A 22,892-nucleotide genomic window follows, 5' to 3' on the forward strand; every position below is an offset into this window, starting at 1 on the left:
TAAAGTCATAGCCAATCAACTTAGTGAGCCATTTCTGCTGAAATGGGGTACCCACCTTCTGCTCTAATAGGAATTTCAGACTTTGATGGTCTATTTTGACAATAAATGGCCTCCCAACCAAATAAGGTCTCCATTTTTGAATAGCTGTTACTAGAGCAAACAACTCCTTCTCATAAGTGGAAATATGAACAGCATTCCCTTTGAGGGCTTTACTCAAGAATGCTATTGGCCTACCAGCTTGCATTAACACTGCTCCAATTCCAATACCACTAGCATAGCACTCAATAACAAATGGCTGGGAAAAGTTAGGAAGAGCTAGGACTGGAGCTGCTGTCATGGCAGCCTTGAGACTGTTAAATGCACCCACAGCTGCTTCATCCCAAGAAAAATCATTTTTCTTTAACATAGCTGTCAATGGGGCTACAATAGATCCATACCCTTGAATAAATTTTCTGTAGTAACCCGTGAGTCCCAAAAACCTCCTCAAAGACTTAAGAGTTTTAGGAAAAGGCCACTCAACCATAGCTTGAATCTTTTCATGATCAGCCTTAACACCTGAAGCAGAAATCACATGTCCAAGATACTCCACCTCCTGACAACCAAACTTACACTTAGACATTTTAGCATATAACTGATTCTTCCTCAATAAATCCAAAGTGATCCTTAAATGCTGCTTATGAGTATCCAAATCTTTGCTGAAAACCAGAATATCATCAAAAAAAACTAAGATGAACTTTCTAAGAAAAAGGTTTAAAAACCTGATTCATAAGGCTTTGAAAGGTAGATGGAGCATTAGTAAGGCCGAATGGCATCACTAAAAACTCATAATGGCCCTTATGAGTGCGGAAGGCAGTCTTATGAATATCCCTCTCTACCACCCTAATCTGATGATAACCAGATCTTAAATCAAGTTTAGAAAACCATTGAGCTCCCCACAACTCATCTAACAACTCATCCACAACTGGTATAGGAAACTTGTCCTTGATAGTTACTTGATTCAAGGCTCTATAATCCATACACATCCTCCAGCTGCCATCTGCCTTCCTTACAAGTAAAACTGGAGAAGAGAATGGGCTCTGACTGCATCTAATTACTCCAGACTGCAGCAACTCCTTCACAATCTTTTCTATCTCCTCCTTTTGGTAAAAAGGGTACATGTATGGCCTCACTGAAACAGGCTGTGCACCCTCCTTCAAATGTATTGCATGATCATGAGATCTTTTAGGAGGCAACTCCTTAAGATCAGCAAAAACATCTGCAAATTCTTCCAATAACTGAGCCATAGGACCAACTTCTTTGTTTTGCTTCCTTCCATCTTCATCCCCTTGCATCTGGGTACTATCATCACCAAGAAGCTGCAACAAGACACCCTTGTTCTCACCTCTACTTAGTTTAAAGGATTCATCAGCTTCTACACACAGATTCAGATTAGCAACCAGCCGTTCCAGCAAACAAGTTCTTTCCTCATACACAAACAGCATAGTGAGATTAAGAAAATCCCACAATATAGGCCCTAAAGTCCTCAACCATTGAATGCCAAGTACCATATCACAACCAGCCAAAGGTAAAATATAAAGGTCAACAACAAAAGTATAACCTTGCAACCTCACCTTTGTGTTATTACATTTACCAGGGCTTACAAGCTCATCACCATTAGCTACTTTAACTTTGATAGATTCATTATTCACAGGCTGAATTCCCACTCCCTTAATCCTTTCCTGATCTAAGAAGTTATGTGTACTTCCAGAATCAATCAAAATTATTATCTTGTGATTGTTTATCATACCTACAATCCTCATAGTCTTAGGAGTAGGATTTCCAATAATGGCATGCAAAGAGATTTCAGGAAATTCTTCTAAAAAAAAATCACCTGGATCTGGTTCTTCTTCAACCTCTTTCAAATTGTTCACCTTCTCTTCGATCTCCTCAATCAAGAACAATCTTGGTGAAGCACAAACATGGCCACGGCTCCACTTAGCATCACAATTATAACATAATCCTTTCTTCCTTCTATCCATCATCTCAGCATTAGAAATTTTTTGAACTGGTAACATTGCTTTACCAGAAACAGGAAGAGTAGCTTTATTCTGGTTATTACCATTCGCAGCATTCTCAAGACTCTTCTGTTGACAAAAAAGAGTAGTTTTTCCTCCCACAAACCCAGTACTCTTACTTTCTCCCCCAAAACTTCTTGCAGCATTATTATAAGGGAGTTGACTCCACTGTGGTTTAGTGCTTTTTCTGAAATCGCACACATAATCCTCCTGGATTTTTGCTAAAGAATAAGCATCAACTAGAGCCTTAGGTTTAAACATCTTTACTGCCAATCTAATCTCATCTTTTAATCCCCCCATAAAGCAACTCAATTTATGTGCTTCAGGTAAATCAGCTACTCTATTAGCTAATACTTCAAATTGCTTCTTATATTCCTGCAAAGATCCTTCTTGTTTCAACTTTGACAATGTTTCCATAGGGTCATCATAAGACCCCATACCAAATCTAGTCTGTAATGCTCTAGCAAAATCATCCCAAGTAGCAAAAGAATTTGATTTATGCAATTCTTGAAACCAAATTAAGGCTGTACCTTCTATATGAAAAGAAGAAATCTTCAACCTTTGACAATCTGGTGTAGAGTAGTGATCAAAGAACTGCTCAGCCTTGTAACACCAATTCAATGGATCCTCCCCATCAAATTTAGGAAACTCCAACCGAATGGACTTAGTGTGAAATCCATCTCCTGCCTGAAACCCTGCACCATGTGTTGCATGAATCCTTCCTTTTGAGGTTGAACCAAAATTGGCCTCCATAGTGTCAAAAGAGGAACTTTTATCTCTTTGCTCTGGTGCCCTCTGCGATTCCTGAATGCCTCTCATCACTTGTGCCAACTGTTCACTCAAGAAAGCAAACTGGTCATCCTGCTTTTTCTCAAATCTATCCTGTCTTGCATTCCTCTCTAAAAAATCATCCTGCAACTGCTTAAAGTCCTTCCTGAATTGCACCAAATCAGAATCTTGCCCCATAGATCTAGTTTTCATGAAAAGAAAACAAATGGCTCTTGATACCACTTGTAACAAAATACTTCTCTAGAACAAAGAATGGAAATGGAAATAAAAGAATCAACTCTTTATTGAATGGAATGGGCCAATTCGAGATGGCTAATCTCCTACAGTTTCTGCCAAAAATGCCAAAGAAAAATTACTCTCCTCTTTTGCACTCCACCAGCCTTTATAAGGCTTAATCAGTTGAGGCAATTCTGTTTACAGTTTTGGTTCCAACTAACTACCATATCCACACGTGCACAATCTCCTAACAGAATTACTACATTAACTACATAACAAACTTCAACTGCTCTTCCTTTCCAGCTCATCTTCTAAGCTCCATTTCACTGCCTATCTTTGTTAGGAACTCCCTGTGACATGTCTCGGCTTAGGCTCTTACTGTACGTTTGGTTTTATTTCATCAAATGACCAGATTGTGGATACATTGACCAAGCTCCTATCAACTAGTTCATGTTTTTTCGTTGAGTAATGTTAGAAGTTCTTCTTATATCCATCTTGGGTCATTTCAAAACTAATGTGACTTTAAAATCATAATTAGATTTGTGATAAGTCACTATTTAATTTTAATCCAATGATGATTTTAAAAGTCACACTAATTTTGGAGGGACACAAGAGATTATTTGTGACCTCTCATTGATATTGAGATGGCCAGTATTTTATGATAAGGATAAAACTCACATCAACAAAGAAAAGAAGACCAGTAAGGAAGACCAGTGATTAAGAACTACCCGTTGCGTATTTGATTTTTTTTTTTTTTTTTTTTAATGTATCAAAAGAAACGAAGAAAAAAAATGGTGTGCCCATGAATCTGGTTCACATTGACTTATGAAAATAATTTCTCCTAACAATATTCAAATAAATTGGCTTCTTTGATTTTTATACGACTAAGGAAAAACACTTATAATCGGAGTTGGTCGGAGTCACTTATATAATTCAATCTTATATATTCATGAAGAAATCAATATGAAACTTAACAACAGAGTCTAGATAAGCACTTGCCAAATTCCTCTTCGTTTATCCTTTTCCTTCTTGACTTGACCAAGTCTTTGCTGCCGTGACGACTCATTTGGCTCCCCAAAGAGGCAGTAACCACATATAGATGATATGTTTTTCTTGGTGAATAAAAGCGCATTCAACTCATATTCCATTTCCAGCAGACAGAAAAGACCCATTCACACCACAGATGCTTTCATTACATTGAGGTATTTTCTTACTGTAGCAGCCAAAAATGAAGGCAGAGGGGGCCAGTGGACCTTGTTCCTTTTCTTTTGTTGGAATCTTCTAGCTTAGTTTATATATCTTTCATTTCTTAGTGCAGCCAAGCCCCAGCTCCTCCTGAATAAAGTGCAGCATAAGCTTTTACGACACTTTTTTTCTTTTTTTTTTGCTCAAATGAAACTCTTTTCCTGGAATTTGGCTATTTGATCTGCATCAACTGTGCTATAAGCTTGGTCTTGCAATGCTATTTGGAACAATGCTGAATATGACAAAATTATGTTAATGCATACAGTGGCGGAGCCACATGTCGGCCAGAGGTGGCCGTGGCCCCCCCAAGAATTTTTTTTTGAAAAAAAAATTAAAGATGAGCATTAATTTATTGAGAAAAAAAGGTTTTTTTTTGAAAAAAAAATTCACACTTTCAGCACTAGGCCGTGGATCAGCATTAATTTATTGAGAATTTTTTTTTTTTTTTTTCTAAATAGGGCCCCTCCATTTTCCTGAAAGTTCATTTGTTTTTTTCTAAATAAGGCCCAATGCGCTGCAGCTGGCCCCTCCATATTTAAAAAAAAAAAAAAAAAAAAAGTTTACAAAATGAACTTTCAAGAGCACAAATTTAGTTTACAAAATAAATTTAGTTTACAAATGGCCTGATCCGACATTACAAAATTTATCTTCTATTGCAGAATTATGCCAAGGATTGGCAAAGACAGAAAAATCAAAGATATACTATCTTATTGATAGATTGATTCGTCTTATTTTGACTCTTCCAGTATCTACAACAACTACCGAACGAGCATTTTCAGCAATGAAAATTGTAAAATAACTACGCAACAAAATGGAGAATGATTTTCTTGCAAATAGTTTAATTCTTTATATTGTAAGGGAAATTACTGAAAGCTTCGATTTAGATTCGATACTTGATGATTTTGTATTTCTAAAAGATCGTAAAGTGCAGTTCTAGACACTTTTTTGTATTTCTGTCTTTTTGATGTAGTGCCGATATGTTATATTTCTAATATATCAATTTGAGCGCATATTTATGAACTTTTATAGATATTTTTTTGTGATGCATATATTGTGTGAATTGCCAAAATTTCAGTGGGAAAAAAATTTTTAGGACACAAAAAAAAAAAAAATTTAGGACACGAAAATTTTTTTTTATGGCCCCTACATTCTGAAATGTCTGGCTCCGCCACTAAATGCATAGTACTGGATTGTACATAACTCATTACGCCTTAAGTAACTTTTGAATTGATCATTAAGGATGGTGGGGTTGCATGGGTCAGGCTATGGTTCAGATAGACTTGAGGGAGTGTCTACGGTTTCCACCTTCTAAGTCCCTCCCGTGTAGCAGGTAGGTGTTACTATGGTCACATCTAGATAGAATAGCCACAATTGATCTCCCCGGCTAACCATTTTTTTGTTAAAAAAAAAAAAAAAAAAACACAACTTTTGAAGGGTGCATTAAGCATCCCTCTTACCTAAGCACTGACGTCATAAATTCCCAATAAATTAAGCTAGTGCTTTCATACTATTTTTGCACATTTTGTTTTTTAATGTTAGTGTAATTACCGACCTTCTTTTTTTTTTTTTTTTTTTTCGAATGTCGGTAATTACCAACCTGCACTGAGCACATATTGTTTCCCAACATAGATTTTTAAGCAAGAACACTGAAAAGATAATAAACAAAAAGAGGAAGCTCAGGAAAGACAAAAACAAAATGAAGAAAAGAACAAGAATGTACTTGGATTGGGACATGAGCTCAATACCAAAATCTAAATTGACCTCATAATGTTGTCATAATGTTGGTAGCCCTCTTAAGCCATTTTCAGTATGACCATGCCTTATCCTTCTTTTCTTTTCTTTTTTCTTTTTTATTTTGCAGTGTTTTTATTACTAACAATATTTGATATTACTTACAAACTAGACATAAATACCATATAAAGTTAGAGGGTTTGGGTTTAGTGTAATATGATTTAAGTGAAAATGGGTCAATTCGGTTAAACACGATTAGTACACGGATCAAATTCATATCAACCCACTTAACTTGTAATTAACTTGCATAACTTGTATAGTACATGCAACTTTTAAACTTTTAAACTTTTTTTTTTCTTTTTTCTTTCGATCTATGAAAAGGGCTACAAGAAAAGAGCCCATATAATTGGATTCACAAAATCCGATTAATCAGTTAAGTTGACAATTCAGATGAAGATTACAAAGGGAATTTAAGGACAACACTCACTTTCTAACCTGCTTTTCAAACTTGGAGAACATTAAGGTAATATCATATTTAGGGTTGATAATTTTTTACATGATTTATGAATTCGACATGAATTTAAAACAAAATTAACGGGTTAAGGTTAAAGGGTTTGACTCGTTTAATTAAAGGATTAGGTTATTATTGACCTATATAATCTTATGTCCATGTCTCGACATAACCCGAAGCCCGACATGTGACACTAAGGTTGACTATTTTTTACATTACCCGCAACCGTACCACGAACTCAATACGAAATTAGTAAGGTTAAAGTTGATGGATCTGACCAATTTAATTAAAATGAGTTATATTATGATTGTTTAATCTTATACCCATGTCTTGATAGTGTCGACACGACCTAAACTCAACAAATAAACACAAAGCACCATCTCTAATCATATCCTTTATAATATATATATATATATATAAAAAAAAAAAAAAAAAAAAGTGATTCAAAAGCAAAACTCTATATTTTAGAGATATACCTACAAAATCATAAGTTTTACTAGTCTTATTATTATTTTATTTTAGAAAAGAGAAAATATTTCAATTAAAAATAAATTATTTTTAATAATAATTATTTAAAAAAAGTTCTTACAAGAATTCTTTGACATTAATATATTTTCAAAGAAAAGAATTCTAAACTAGTCCATTAAAATTAATCAACCTCATTAATAAATTTCCAATTTCAACGCCTCAAGTATAAAACCCAAAGAGAAAAAAAGAAAAAAAATATCTTTATCGAACGGCATTTGTGTGGCGTTGGCTCAGCTCCATATCTCTCTCTCTCTGACTCTCTCTCTAAATTATCTCTTCGCCTCCTTCTTCGTTTCAATCCCTCGCTTATTTGTCCGAAACCGAACGTTTCGCCTCCACACGAAACGCTTTTCTGATTCTCCTAAGCGCAGCTCACGGAAAGTCCAAGCAATGAGTTTTTGATTGTGTCCCGCTTTGGTTTTGGTGAATTCTTGGTGAGCTATTCTGGGGTGTGTGTTTTGTGGGTTGTTTAATGCTGAGCTCGATTCAATGAGATTGCTCTGTTCCCTTACAAATGGCCTCTGCTTCTTCCTTGTCAGGTCTGTATGTCTACTTTGTTTGGTTGCTGAGAAAATGTGGGAAAAATGAAGGGAATTGAAATTTCAAATAGTGGGTTTTCGTTCTTCGGAACTTGAAGCAATAAAGGAAAGAAAAGATGAAGACTTAGTGAACTTAGCCTAGTACTTCTATGTGGCTTATTTGAGTCAATTTTTGTTTTTGTTTTTGTTTTTGTTTTCGCTTGTGTAGTGTTTTCTCAGCAACCAAACGGGTAATTAAGAACTTATCTTTTGTCTTTTTGGTTTTCTGAGGTTTCATATTCTTGGTGAATTGGGGCCCTGATATTGTCAAAAATGTGTTTTTTGAATCTTGTAGTTTCGTTAGAATGCGTTAACGTATGTAAATCACCAAAGTGGGATGGGAGTGGAAGATATGATTGTAGTGCTCTTTCGTGTGCGTGGAAGGCGCCGAGGGCCTTGACCGGGTTCCTTGCGTGCACAGCTCACCCGCCTCAGTGTTCCTCATCATCTTACGGGCGAAATGGAAGAAGAAACCGGAGTAATTCTGTATAGTTTCTTGATCTGCCTTTGGATATTTAGCATTTGAATTTGGTTTCTGCGCTTATTAAATGCATTTTGTCTGTCATGTGTATATCATGTTCAAAACTTTGGAACTGTACGGCATTTTATGCAAGAGAAATGTTTAACTGAGGTCAGAATTTAAGCTAAAGTTGGGATGCTGGTTTGATGCGTAGGAAGCCTCCAAGTATCTCATGACATGCATGTAATTGATTAAATCTTTTGCAGTGTGCTAAAAAAGGATTAAAATTAATTTTGGAATTTTTTTGGATCTTAATCGTCACTGACAAATGAGAAATTTAGTGGATTTTGTATAAGATTTCCCATCTTCTTTTCTGATATGAGTAACTGAGGAAAACATGAATTATTATATTTATTCACGATCTTGTTGACATAACTTTTAGGCCCTTCCTCTTTTTCCAAAATCCCCAATATATTTTTTTAAAAATTATTTATGAAATGTGGATTCGAATTGTCTCAAGCAAGTTCATGGTTTTATCATAATAGAATTACAATGTTTGCAACAAAACTGTGAGTCGCACAATAAATTATGGACCTGTAGTATGTATCCAGTATTACTGGTCAGTTGTATACAAACTGGGTTGCATGGTTGTTAATCACAAAATTTGTTCAATCTTCTCCTCTTCCAGAGATGTGAAGCCTTTAATGATAGAGGCTGGTTTTCTAGTGATGATTTGGACTTGGTTCTTCTTGGAAGACTCCTTAAACCAAGACTGCTTCATGTTGCTGGTAAAAGATGGCCCATGTGCTGTTCTTCTTCCTTCTCTTCAGATGCCTTCAATGAGGTTTCTCCTGAAAGGTTGTGGGAGGTATGATTCGGTTATTGCTCAACATGACATCTTAATAGTAGTGATAACGATAATAATATTTAATATAGAGAGGTTTGTTTCCTGTGGTTTGAGCTATAGACTTAAACTATGGTCCTTTGATTGCCTCAGGATCTTAAGCCCAGTATTTCATACCTTTCATCTAAAGAGCTAGAATTGGTCCGGAAGGCTCTTCAGGTTAGCTCTCTGATTGGCAAGAAATCCTAGTATTCTCATTCTTCCAGACCATTCTTTTTGAAGGGCTGGATATCTAAATGTAGCTTTACTGTTGGTATAGCTGGCTTTTGAGGCTCATGATGGCCAAAAAAGACGCAGTGGAGAGCCGTTCATTATTCATCCAGTTGAAGTTGCTCGTATACTAGGAGAACTTGTGAGTCATACAAAGTTAAAAAATAAGTGCTCTTTGGAGTAGTATTTTTCTTGCAGTTTCTATCAAAATTGATTCCAATTGTTCTTCTAGGAATTGGATTGGGAGTCCATAGCTGCTGGATTACTACATGACACGGTTGAGGATACAAATGTTGTTACTTTTGAAAGATTAGAGGAGGAGTTTGGTGCTACTGTGCGCCGCATAGTAGAAGGAGAGACTAAGGTACTATATATCTTTCTTCTTCAGTAACTTCTGTTATGTTGGACAAACGCCAGATTACATTGGTTTTCATATTCTTCACTAACCTGATTAGGTATCTAAACTGGGAAAACTGAAGTGTAAAAATGAAAATGATTCAGTACAAGATGTAAAAGCTGATGACCTACGTCAGATGTTTCTTGCCATGACAGAGGAGGTGACCTATTTATTTACAATTTTGTCAATGCTCTGCCTTGATTATATTTAAAACCATTTTGAGACTCAAAGAGCTGCTGTTTCAGGTCCGTGTCATCATTGTTAAACTAGCTGATAGATTACATAACATGCGAACCCTTTCTTACATGCCTCCACATAAGCAGGTAGTGTGTTATCAGCGTTATATTAGTTGTTTATCTACTCTTTTCTTGATATTACTATTCACATTATTATTTTCCATGCAGTTGAGCATAGCAATGGAGACTTTGCAGGTCTTTGCACCTCTAGCGAAGTTGCTTGGGATGTACCAAATCAAGGTAGACCATTATGTTTCCTTGCATGGCTTTTACTTTTCTTTTTTTTTTTTTTTTTTTTTTTCTGTTGATGCTTTTGTGTTCCAGATAATTTGTTGTTCAAATTCTGCCATCTCATTATGACTGTGACACTAATTGTACTCTCTCATTTTTGATGACTTTCACAATTTACTGTATTTGCATATTCTCAACATTCCAAATGATGAAATATGATAAAGTTGCATGTGTAAGTTCAGTTTTTATTTTATTTTTTAATTTTTTTATACTTAGTGAATTCATCAAACTGAGTATCTAACAGCTGAAGGTTGGTTTGAGGTAAGACGAAAAGAAAAATCCGGTTATGTGCATTGAAAGTTCCAAGAGTCTATTCCAGGTTCAGAGTGACTAAGAGTTTAAGACATTGTATCTTATATGGTGCCAAAGCTAAGATACCATGGCTGAGGCATCTTTTAGACGAATAAATTATCTCATTCTTATCAGGAGCTACTTTGTTGTATTTTGATTTTCAGTTGTTCTATTGACATCTTTAATAAGTGCTCTGAAGATGCAAGTATGCCACCTATTTCTATATATCTTTCCTTGCGGGTGTTTGCATTTGTTTTTTGATAAGGTTTTTTGTTTTTTGTTTTTGCCAAGTATGTGTTCGCACTTGTTTACCCATTTTTGATCAAGATTAGCAATGATTATCCCTGACTGCCTTTGTTGCCCAAATTTAGAACCATTGAACGATTATAATTTAAACTGCATTTTCATATCCCGTCTTTTGTTTCTTTGATGGTTGTTGTCTTGTTACTTCATATTCCAATAACAAATTGGTATTATAATGCAGTCAGAACTTGAAAATCTATCCTTCATGTACACAAATGCTGAAGATTATGCTAAAGTCAAGAGAAGAATTGCAGACCTCTATAAAGAACATGAGAAAGAACTTGTGGAGGTGATGCTTTTCTCTGTTTAAACAAGAAATCTTGAATAGAGCTTGAAAAGATTGTTATCAATTGTATGGTGGCTTTAATAACATGTGACATCAGAATTTAACTTTTGGAGAATCTTAAGTTCAGGAGCTTTCGATTTGTTCATGTCTTAATGGGATTTACTTATCAAGCATTGTCACTTTGAATCAGGCAAACAAAATTTTGATGAAGAAGATTGAGGATGATCAGTTTCTAGACCTTATGACAGTGAAAACTGAAGTTCGCTCTGTATGTAAGGAGCCATACAGGTCAAACCCTAAAACTTACTACTTCCACTCGTTAGATTACTTATTGTCCTACTTATGATATGTTTAAACTCATGATCCTTGTGTCTGGTGTTCTAACATGATTAAAGTTTGCAAGTTTTATATGTATCATTTGTGATTGAATAGCCAATTAGGTGGTGTATTACTTTGTGGAGAATCTCAGCATGCAAATCAATCACATACTTTACATTAATGTCTTACCAGTTATGTGTATGGATATATTTTACAAAAGAGCCCTGTCGGGATCTCAAGATGTCTGGGGAAACTCTCTTGGGATCCGACTTGTGTAGGTGTTTTAGTGAGATATTATTTTCTTGTCATGCTAAGTGTGCCCTATATGGGATGGGATATTGTATTTCTTGTTTGAAATTAATTTAGCTATCTTCTTTGATGCCCTGTTGTAAGTGTTGTTATAAAGTCTTTTGACAAGCCTTAAATTGAGATTTTTGTTGTTTACTTGCAGTATCTATAAATCTTTCCTCAAATCTAAAGGCTCTATCAATGAGCTTAACCAAATTGCACAGGTTTGTTGTGGTATTATCCGTGCACTAAAATGAAAATCTGATGAGGCAATATACATAATGTTTTATATTTGCTTATTCACAGACTTCTTCCTGTTTGTCATGACCAGCTTCGTATTATCATAAAACCAAAGGCAAACATTGGAGTTGGGCCATTATGCAGTCCACATCAGGTAAATCTTTGCCCATGCCAAAGGGTTTAGGTGTCTTTTGCTACACTCTATACTCGGTAAACTGCTGCTTGTTCTGATTGTTGCATTTTCCACAGATTTGCTACCATGTTCTGGGATTGGTCCATGGAATCTGGACCCCTGTTCCTCGAGCTGTGCGTATACTGCTGTTTTTTCTCTTTGAAGAGCAACAGTTCTATGATTAGAAAAAATTAATTGGTATCTATCTTAAGTTATCAGTTTTTCTTTCGTAACAGGTCAAAGACTACATAGCAACCCCAAAGCCTAATGGCTATCAGAGTCTGCACACAACCATGATTCCCTTTCTGTATGAGAGCATGTTTAGGCTAGAAGTTCAGGTAAGTATTGGATGATCGTTATTGAACAGCTCCCTTTTCCTGCGTAGTTTCAAACAAGGCTTTTGTTAAGTTATTGATTTCTATTTTTGAGTGGCTTCCTTTAATTATTTATATAATTACATCTGCAGTGTTTGTTCATCTTTGGAGTTATCTCTTTTTTGGCAGATAAGAACTGAAGAGATGGACCTTATAGCTGAGAGAGGCATTGCTGCTCATTATACTGGGAGAGTATTTGGTAGTAGTTTAGTTAGACGTGCAATGCCTAATGGTAGAAGTTCAAGAGCAAAGACTGTCTGTCTCAACAATGCAAACATTGCTCTCAGGGTATTTCACTATTTTTTTTTCCTTGAAAATTTGTGATAATTAGCAATCCTTCTTGAAGGGCTTTCATGGCAAACCATTTCAAGACCCTAACTTCAATGCTATTCTCAAATATGAAGTCCTTTGTTACCTCCAGGTTGGCTGGCTCAATGCAATCAGAGAATGGCAAGAGGAGTTTGTTGGCAATATGAGTTCTAGGGAATTTGTAGACACCATCACCAGAGATCTGTTAGGCAGCCGTGTCTTTGTGTTTACACCAAGGGGAGAGGTAAGACAGTGGATTCTCTTACATATCAGTTTTGTCTTTTTTCTTTATTTTATCTTTTGAATATTGACAATAAAAAAACATAATTAATGTTCACATATAAAAATGTCTTGCTCAAGTTTATTGATGGTTGACATTATGTGCAGATTAAGAACCTGCCTAAGGGGGCAACTGTTATTGACTACGCTTATATGATACACACTGAAATTGGCAACAAGATGGTGGCTGCGAAGGTATTTTTCTCAATCTTGACTGATATTTATTCTTTTGTCCGTTTGAGTGTTACTCCTGAAAAAACAGAATCAATCAGTTGTGGTGCATGACTTTCTTCTATGCAGGTCAACGGTAATCTTGTTTCTCCTATGCATGTTCTTGCAAATGCGGAAGTTGTGGAGATAATCACCTATAATGTTAGTATTATCATTGTCTTAATATAATTTCCTTTTTGTTGAACTTATCTTTGTGGAATGTACAGAGTTCCTTGTATATGATTACTTTTTGTAAAGAAAGGGAAAAAGAAAAATTTCCTTCAATATGATGTGGAAAATAGTATTTAATTATTTCCTTTTGCAATTACATTAGAGGAAGTGTTCAGATGCCATGATTCTTCACTCAAATTTACAATTACATATCAAGATAATCAGAATTTTATCAGCCAGGTGGGGGGCTCTTTGTGCACTGTATGTCATGTCATGCTAAGTTGGTAATGCATTGGTTTTGCTTGAGCCACCAAAAGAAACTATGTGAACCAGTCCTTCTAAAGCTTTTCATTAAAGTTCCAAATTCATTTTGAGCATCCCAAACAATCATAATTTAAGATGCATATCCATTAAACATAGTTGTTTTTTTTTTTTTTTAAAAAAAAAAAAAGAGATACCGAAGAAGTGGTAACTCAGTTTTCTTTTCTATTTAAGATCTTGTACTTTCTTCATGATGGTATGATTTCTGTACTTTGAAATGATAAGATCTTGCTTGGTAAATTTTTCCAGCACGTTGTGTATTATTCAAACAAGTCTTACTTGTCCAGCAGACTATCTCAAACACATAACAAGAAGCAGCATCCTAATGTTTTTGGTGGTCTATGTGCAATACTCAATCACCCAAACTGCTTTCTTGATGGTTCACAGTTTTCTTGATTTACCAGGCACTCTCGAGCAAATCAGCTTTCCAGAGGCATAAGCAATGGATGCAGCATACTAAAACGCGTAGTGCCAGACACAAAATTATGAAAGTAAACATTTTTATGCGGTTGGATGGCACTTTGTTCCTACTTCTAGTTGCCTTTCCTCAAATAATTACCATTTTTCTTGTGTGTAGTTTCTGAAGGAACAAGCTGCACTATCTGCTGCTGAAATAACTGCAGATACAGTAACTGACTTCGTTGCTGATTCTGAAGAGGAGAGTGAAGCAGAAGAGCTCCCAGATCCTTCCAAGGGGAGCAAACCTATGTGGGATAAAATCCTTATGGATGTTGTGGAACTATCATCCCCAGGAAGAAAAAATGGAAGCATTTGGGCCCCCAAGGTCAATGGAAAACATAGTAAGCACGTGCAGCATGTAAGTTTGAAGGTGAAAGGGGAGTTATTATCAGAGGGAAATGGTGTTGCCAAGGTGATGCAAGCAAACATTCCGATGTACAAAGAAGTCTTGCCTTGTTTGGAAAGTTGGCAAGCCAGCAAGATTGCCTCTTGGCACAATCTTGAAGGGCACTCCATCCAATGGTTTTGTGTAGTGTGCATAGATCGAAGAGGTAAGTTTTACTCGGTAAATAAAAACCATGCTTGCTTTCCTCTTGCTTTGCCAGAAGGTTTGAAACATTAGTGGGCATATAAGACTAGTAATGCGTGGCTCCTTGCTAGTTTTCTATTTTAACTGGCCATCCATATAAATCGGATGGAGATGATCATGCTATAACATGTAAGTCTTCTATAGTTATTTTAAAAATAACTATTTTTTAAAATAACTATAGAAGAATTACAAAAAAAAAAAAAAGTTAAGACACTATAGAAATTTTGTGGGGAATCCACCACCCAGATTCTCAACTGGAATATCTAACCATTATTTTGTCAAGTTTAGATTTCCTTCATGAATGTCACTTAACCTAGTTATTGTTGTTAAACAATTATTTCAGGCATGATGGCTCAGGTCACAACAGCATTGGCAGCTGCAGGCATTGCTATATGTTCTTGCGTGGTGAGTGGTTGAAATTGATTCAACAGATGATTGAATGTGTCTATTAATATCTGTAAACTGTGCTATTTATTATGTGACTCTAGCATTTTCGTTGACCAGGCTGAGATTGATGGAGGGAGGGGAATGGCTGTCATGCTATTTCATGTTGACGGAAACGCGGACTGTCTGGTAGTGCGCAAGATCCCTCTCCAGACTTGATAGTATCACTACCTATTTCTATGTTTAATTTTTAGTCTTTCTGTCTTGAATCTGTAGTTCTTATATATAATATTGTTTCTCCCCCAGGTTAATGCTTGCTCAAGCATAGATCTAATCCTTGGTGTTTTGGGATGGTCTACGGGTTGCAGCTGGCCAAGCTCAATTGAAACCCATCGATTTCTTGAATGCTAAATGATCGGCTGAGCCACGAGCCCAAGAAGTTTACCCAGCAACACCTGGGTATGAAGTTTTGTCCTCAGAAAAATTCTGATTCGAGTGTGTCATAATCATATCTTAGTTTTTGGGTATATAGTTCCTTAGTTCTCATCTATTGGTTGGATACTACTTTACAAATAAACCCGCAGCAGCCAAAGAGCTTAGTCTGTGGATTGAGGGCACTGTATATAGAAACAAGAGTGATAGAGTAAGAGGAGGTATACACTTTATAAAGTTCTTGAGACGACAGGACAGAAAAACAATTATAGGAAGGGCTGTGAGAATCTCTTGCTATATAAATTTTTTTCCTTCACATACTATGACAATATTATCTTCTCCCCCCTTGTGTATATTCTTACAATTCTTTCTTAATGCATTAGTGGAAGAAGATTATTTCTCTCATGGGAATTTTGTTATAATGGCATTGCTTCATCGTACAAGGGCTCAGTCAATTTCCTGCTATTTTCTTTCACACCATGAAAATTATGAGTATTCTCAACGTTAACGGATCTTATTAGTTAGAATCTTCTCTTCTCTCTCTCTTTGGAGACAAAAAATTACTCGTCAAAAAAATTGTTGATACTGTCGAAGAATTCTTCGGTAAAATTGTTCCTTTTCTTTTTTTTTTTGGGTCTCTGTTTGTACTTGTTTATAATTCCTTATTGCATGCTTTTCTGCAAGATCTTCATGATCATACATGGTTAATTTCAGCATGGCATGGGGCATAATGAGCATCCAACGTTCAAAAACTAGGTGGTGTGGTGTGTACCTTTTGATAATTTCAATTCTCTTATTTGTCCCCAACTTGTTGAAAACAAATCTAGTGCTTCTCTAGACTTTCACGGATAATGAAAGAATCAGGATACAGTTGGGAATAATAAGACATAGCTTTACGAATTACGATGGGTGAGAGAAAGCAACAGCATCAGCACCACGAGCAAGAACACACACAAAATCCAATTTCTCAACTTTGATGAGCGTGATGGCTGATGCATCACCATAACCGGCTCCTGCGTTTCCTTCCGTATTGTGATTGGTTTTTCAGCAGCCTCATTCTCGAAGGCATCGCCATTTTTGCTGCTGTCAAGGTAATCATGCTCTTGATCAATTTTAATTGTTTTATCTTCTTCCTCCGGCTTTTCCATAGAACCTTGAACAATGGAATCAGTTTGCTTGTGTTCTTGTGATGATTCTTCCATCAACTCTGCCGGCCAAATTGCTTCTGCATTTGATCCCACAGAAGACTGGCCGGTGCCTTCTGAGCATTCATCGCCTTCCTCTGAAACGCATGCGTCTTCTTGCATTGCTGAATCTTCTACTGCATGAACAATCGGACACGCTTCATCCGCTTTATCATCTTCTCCAACTGATTGCATTGCTGAATCTTCTACTGCAATCTCTTCTGCTTCATCCGCTTTCTCATCTTCAATTGGAATCTCTGGCGACGAAGATTCTTGGATGACTCCACACTCATCCGCTTTCTCATCTTCAATAGGAATCTCCGGCGACAAAGATTCTTCGCACGATGCAATTCTTCCTGGTTTTGAATCATCCGAAAGTATGATGATCTCTTGATGACCACTCAAGGAATCCTCTTTTTCCTTTCTGACCATTTCAGTCATAGGATTCTCTTCCTACAACAAATTAACAATGGCATCAATGTTCAGCACATAGTGATATTCATATACCAAGGACACTTAAAGATTATGACTACAATCAATTGCATAAACATTCACCAGGATCAAACTTTTGGTGAAGACCTCTGTCTCGCTCATCTTCGACGTTTCATGGCGCGTGGAACTGCAGATTGATCATGCCCTGAGGATTAATTACAATCATAGGAAAACACAATCATTCAACAGAATCAACTACAAGCGCGAACCATGAATTATAAGGATTGGCTGGCAATGAAGTTTGAGAAAGAAAGCGCGGCCCTTCACTCCCTTCATCTTCTCTTTTGCAGCTGAAGTTTTTCTTCAATTCTTTGGATCGACCGCTAGGCTTCTGTGAGTTCTCATTGCCTTCGACCCTTCTTATTCTATTCTTGATTGCAAAAACTGCCATCAAACCTGCAACGGCCAAGGCTCCTCCCAAAACAACCAGTGCTCCAATACCATTTCCGCCGCCAAAGCTTATCTGGGTCATCTTCTTATCTCGCTTGCATGTGCTCTTTTGCTCCTCCATGAAAGCTCTCTCCTGTACTCTCTGGGTGTGTCAGTTTAGTTTTGTTGAGCAATCAAATGAGTTGTTTTCTTAAGAGGAGAGCAGTTAGGGGTAGGATTGACTTTGAGAAGGAGTGAAGCATCAATATAGAGGTTGAACCGGGGTTGTGTTTGGACAGATATGTCACGTGGCATCTCATTGCATTGCCACCTCTTACAGACGGTAGATTCTCTCTTAGGGTCACCTCCTGTCATTGTACCACCACCTATGAGTTTTAATACTTGTCACCGACTCACAAACAAGGGCGGCGGAAGATGTTTGGTTTCAATTGCACATTTGTTTATGGAGTGAATTGTTATACCAATCATACGATACAACCATATAGCTGATTTTCACTTGCATGCTATCTTTATTTCATAAGTAAATAGAAAAAATAAGATAAAAGCAGAAATAATAAAATAATACAAGATTTTACATGGTTCGGTCAATGACTTACGTCTACGTGATAAAGCCTAAATGACTATATTATTCATTAATTGTATAATTTGAGTATATGACACTATTTATAGAACTTTAGCATAATTTCAAATAGGAAAAAATATATTTTACCCCTCGAATTATCCACTCATTTGCATTTTGACTTTCAATGTTTAAAAAGTGACACTTGACCCTCCCAAACTTCCAAATTGTTGCAATTCGATCATTCTGAAATTTATTATTTTTTTTTTTCAAAATGCTCATATCCCAAGTTAAAAAAATAATAATAATAAATAAAATTAAAAAAAAATAAATAAATAAAATTAAGGGGTATCCAGTCTGGGGTGGCCAAAGCCACCCCTAGGCCCAACTGGGGTGGCCGGCCACCCCTTAATTTTTAATTTTTTTTGTTTAAAAAAAAAAAAAAAAAAAACCTTAGGATGGGGGCATTTTGGGATAAAAAAAAAAGTCAGAATGATCGAATTGCAACAATTTAGAAGTTTGGAGGGGGCAAGTGTCACTTTTTGAATATTTGAGGTCAAAGTGCAAATGGGTAAATAGTTTAGGAGGGTAAAATGTATTTTTCTCTTTTAAATACAAAACAAATCCTTGCAACACTGAGAGAGCATAGCAAAGTGGAGGGAGGGAGTTATGACTCCCTCCTCCCCGCCTCCTTTCTCTTTCCCCCTTCCTCCTCCTTTTTCCCGCCTCCACTGCAGATCAACCAGGGTGCGTGTGTCAATGGTCATCAGCGTGCGTTCTAGCGACACGTAGAACACGTGAGGGTGTGTTAGGTTTTTGTTATTGTATTTTCATTATTTTTATATAAGAATGTATTATCTCTAGATTTACTTTTAGTAGCGATCTATGGGGTGAAGTTTTATTCGTTTTCTTATGTTTTGTTTTCACAAATCCTTAAGAATAATGAAATTGGTTTCCCGTCGGTCTTTTGTTTTCTTATGGTTCATTTTCTGGGAGCAAACCATACACTGATGACGAAGGAGTTATCAGGCATAAAGAAAAATTGTCACTATGGTAGAGGCAGTGAAGGGGATTGCAATTGATAAAGTACTAGTAGCAGAGATAAAAACAGGCAGGGAATCAATGACCTGACAGCGGATAAAGATGTGATTCATTGGAATTTGCAGCAAATCTGAAACTGTAGATATTGTCTTACAATAGCCCGAAAGGCTATTGTGTATGTCATAGATAATGTTTGAGTTGTGAAGATTCCAAATTGTATCTTTCACATTGTACGAAACATTTTGCCCCATTTGATTTTGAGAGCTGCTAGACATCCAAACACTATTTCTCAAATTCCCTTTCCCAAATGATCTCCACATTCATTTTTTTTAAAAAAAAAAATAATATAAATCTATTTATTTATTGAATGGACTAGATCATTTGGGAAAAGGAATTTGGAAAAAAGTGTTGGGATGTCTACTATTATCCTTTGATTTTTATATCAATGAAGAGATAATTCGTTCAAAAAATATATATATACAAAACAAATCCCTTAAATTAAAGGTAATTAATTACAAATTAAATCCACATTAATCACAAATCAAATCCTCATTAATCAAAAAGATTTATATCATAAACATATGTAGCAATCTCTTAAATAATATTATTCTTATTTATTTTTCAAATTATTTAGTAAAATGCTATAAAACTGTGATGATTTGACGATGAAAATCAACCCTTAATATCACCCAAATACTTGTATGTGATATGACATTGAAAATACTCGTCACCTAGAAGGCCAGGCGGCGGAAGAAGATTGTTTCAATTGCACATTTACATTTATTTATTTTGATTAGTAATAACGAAAAAAAAAAAAAACGAACAAAGGGTTCTTTTCTCATTTTCCAGTCAGAAATTAAAAAATAGAAAAAAGGAAAAAGAAATATTTTCTGAGAAAATAGAGTAAACCGCCCATAAAATCACAATCATATCATAGTGGTTGTTTTACAAGGGTGTGTGAAGGTTTCACTCTTTCTTAACCAGATTATAGGGAAGCCCAATTCGAATTAAGTAACAATCAAGAAAGTGTTACATCGATAGAAGCATACCACTTTTCCTTTTTGTGTTTTTTACTTGTAAAGCGTACCACCATTTTTTTTTTTTTTTTTTTTTTGGGGTCTAATCTTTTACTTGTATAACGGTTAAGTTGTTCCAAGGGATAGTTTAATTGGCTGAGGACATGTCTCATGAATCAGATATCATTAGTTCGAATTTATCTCTCTCTACTCTTATACGGACATGTAAAAAAAAAAAAAAGTAAGGGTTAAGCTTCCCTTCGGGATTTATTGGAAGTCGGTAAATGAGGTATATATTTTTAATTAGGGCTAAATACCTGAAACCCCACTAGGGTTTCCCACAAGGACCTCCTGTGATACAAAATAAACCCTAGGGGAGAAAAAATAAAAAAGTAAAATCATAGGGGATTTCAGGTATTTAACCCTTTTAATTATTAGAACATTCTCATCCGACTAATCAAACTTTACTTGCATATAACTTTTTTTGTTTTTTTTTTTTTTTTGTATGTGTGTGCGCCAAAAACCTTAATTAAAACCCCTTATCCGTCTTATCATGTATTCTAACAAAATTACGAAGGATTGCAGTAGCAATTACAATGAGCGTTTGGGATTTAATATCATAGGATGACATTAACTTTAAAATTTGTCACCTATTCTCCTGCACACCAAAAGTTCGTATGATTACACTTCTAAGGGCTTGTTTACGTGTGCGTTTGAAGAGTTTAAAAGTACATTTAACATTCAAAAAGTCTGTTTGAAGAAAAAAAAGTACATGTTTAGTAAAAGAAAATTGAAAGCATTTTTAAAGGTCTAAAAAGCCAAAAGTGACCAAAATACACTTTTGGCAAAAACACTTTTTCACTTAAAAACTCTATTTCTTAAACAAGATTTTTAAAATACTCTAAGTAATGAGTGGATATAGTTAAACTTTTCTTCTATCCCAATTTCTCGATCAGCTCGTCGAAAATGAGGTGTTATTTCTCCCCTTTATAAGGAGGCAAGCATCATTTCATTAAGATTTAAGGGTATCTAACATCAATTAAATCATATTTTCCTAGATATGATGATGATAATAATAATAATAATAATAATAATAATAATAACTATGTGAGATATGCATGAACAGCTAGCCATTTATAACCAAATAATACTTAAAATTATGCATTTTCGAACAAGCACTTTTAAAGATGCTGCATGAAATCGTGATTTTGTTTTTGTTCTTTACATGCATTTTCAAATTATTACTTTTTTCAATCGCAATTCCAAACACAAAACTTTCTGTGATTTCTTTAGAAAAAGCTAGTTGGTAACAATCTCCAGAAGCTTGTGGAAGACCCTTCCTCTCAAGTCTCAACCAACCAATAAAGTCAACCATTAACAAGGAAAACCTACCTCCTACCCCTGCTCACAGTTCAAAATAAACTAAACAAAATACAAAATTTGGTTATTTAAGTTTCACACTAAGTATTCTTAGAAACCATTAGATATTGATTTTGCTTATGATGTGAAAAAGAAAGGCCCCACAGTGTACAATTTCATCTTCTTGTCATTGAGGAGGCGATAAGAGCCAAGGAGAGCACCACTAATCCCTTTGTTTACATCTGTTGGAACAACACAAGTCTCTGAGGGAGACAGCTCAAGGAAAGCCCTGCACTCTGTAAGCTTCCTATTATCTTCCACCTCTGCACCAGACAATGTTGCAAAGAAGTAACCCTTTGCATCACATGCATCACTCAAGAAGGAGAAAGGAGCTGTCTCAAACCCATTCTCATCAACAGCTTGACATGTTATCCTTGTCACAGCTCCTACAAAAATTTGAGTCAAAAAAGAGAACAACAAATAAGACATAATCACTAGTTTATATGCACAAAACGATACGATATATGAAACACCCGAGTCTCATATTGAGAAGATGAATAATAGAAGAAAAAAAAAAAAAAACATTCATGGGTGCCAAATAGAAGCTCAAAATTAATTGTCGTTTTGAGATAATAGCGTGTGACCGGTGTTTTCCGTGTATCGTTACAATATAGGAATTACCTTCAAGTGGGATGAATTTGGGGCCGGATTTGCAATAAACAAGCCCTTGGATGCCTATAATTGTGGAGAGGAGGTTTTCTTTATTTCCTGCAGCGATTTTCTTTTCATCGCTAGCAGATGCAATAATCACCAGTGTGAAGAGAAGAAAAGATGCAGCATAGAAGAAACGGTTTAGAGCCATTATCATATAATGGGTGAGGTGTGGAGGAATATTATTATCATGCATGGCCTATTTATAATGATTGTGTATTCATGTTATATTCTTTATGGAATTAAATATACGAGGAAAGAAGCTTACTTGGTCGCACGATTGCTAGGCCTATCAAATTATTGGAATGCTGATCAGGGGGAGCTCAAATTATATATTTGCAATCTCATGACATGCAAAGGTGCAAAGTCAATTACCCGACAAAACTTTTTTTCTAATATATTCTTAACTTTTGAGGATTTGATAAACCAATTAGATTCTGTTTAGATAAAATTTTAAATCTTTGTGATATTTTAATGCATTAATTGTAGATTAAATTAATTCTTTTTTCCTGAAACAAATAGTAATAAATTATATAATTCGGCTAATGAGGTCCCATAATGCAT

At 35.7% G+C, this 22,892-nt stretch overlaps 3 protein-coding genes across 3 annotated transcripts; 1 reads left to right on the top strand and 2 right to left on the bottom strand.

Moving 5' to 3' along the window:
- Positions 1–7,279: 7,279 nt before the first annotated feature.
- Positions 7,280–15,981, top strand: LOC132168807 (putative GTP diphosphokinase RSH1, chloroplastic). The gene is made up of 24 exons (XM_059579867.1): positions 7,280–7,613; positions 7,948–8,138; positions 8,801–8,980; positions 9,110–9,175; positions 9,276–9,368; positions 9,459–9,590; positions 9,682–9,783; positions 9,869–9,946; positions 10,028–10,099; positions 10,926–11,033; positions 11,221–11,318; positions 11,800–11,860; positions 11,968–12,030; positions 12,126–12,182; positions 12,285–12,386; positions 12,552–12,710; positions 12,844–12,975; positions 13,119–13,205; positions 13,311–13,382; positions 14,117–14,203; positions 14,290–14,722; positions 15,104–15,165; positions 15,265–15,333; positions 15,451–15,981. Exons 1-24 carry the CDS (start codon positions 7,589–7,591, stop codon positions 15,553–15,555), a joined length of 2,634 nt encoding a protein of 877 aa, XP_059435850.1. The 5' UTR covers positions 7,280–7,588; the 3' UTR covers positions 15,556–15,981.
- A 121-nt stretch (positions 15,982–16,102) lies between these two features.
- Positions 16,103–18,113, bottom strand: LOC132168808 (uncharacterized). Its single transcript, XM_059579868.1, has 3 exons — positions 17,462–18,113; positions 17,316–17,379; positions 16,103–17,213 (listed from the first exon to the last, which is right to left on the bottom strand). The coding sequence occupies exons 1-3, from the start codon at positions 17,761–17,763 to the stop codon at positions 16,470–16,472; spliced, it is 1,110 nt and encodes a 369-aa protein (XP_059435851.1). The 5' UTR covers positions 17,764–18,113; the 3' UTR covers positions 16,103–16,469.
- Positions 18,114–21,755: 3,642 nt separating this feature from the next.
- Positions 21,756–22,479, bottom strand: LOC132169148 (protein SEED AND ROOT HAIR PROTECTIVE PROTEIN-like). The gene is made up of 2 exons (XM_059580231.1): positions 22,299–22,479; positions 21,756–22,063 (listed from the first exon to the last, which is right to left on the bottom strand). Exons 1-2 carry the CDS (start codon positions 22,477–22,479, stop codon positions 21,756–21,758), a joined length of 489 nt encoding a protein of 162 aa, XP_059436214.1.
- Positions 22,480–22,892: the final 413 nt, after the last annotated feature.

Source organism: Corylus avellana, chromosome ca2 (assembly GCF_901000735.1).
Source record: "Corylus avellana chromosome ca2, CavTom2PMs-1.0".
Taxonomy (NCBI): domain Eukaryota; kingdom Viridiplantae; phylum Streptophyta; class Magnoliopsida; order Fagales; family Betulaceae; genus Corylus; species Corylus avellana.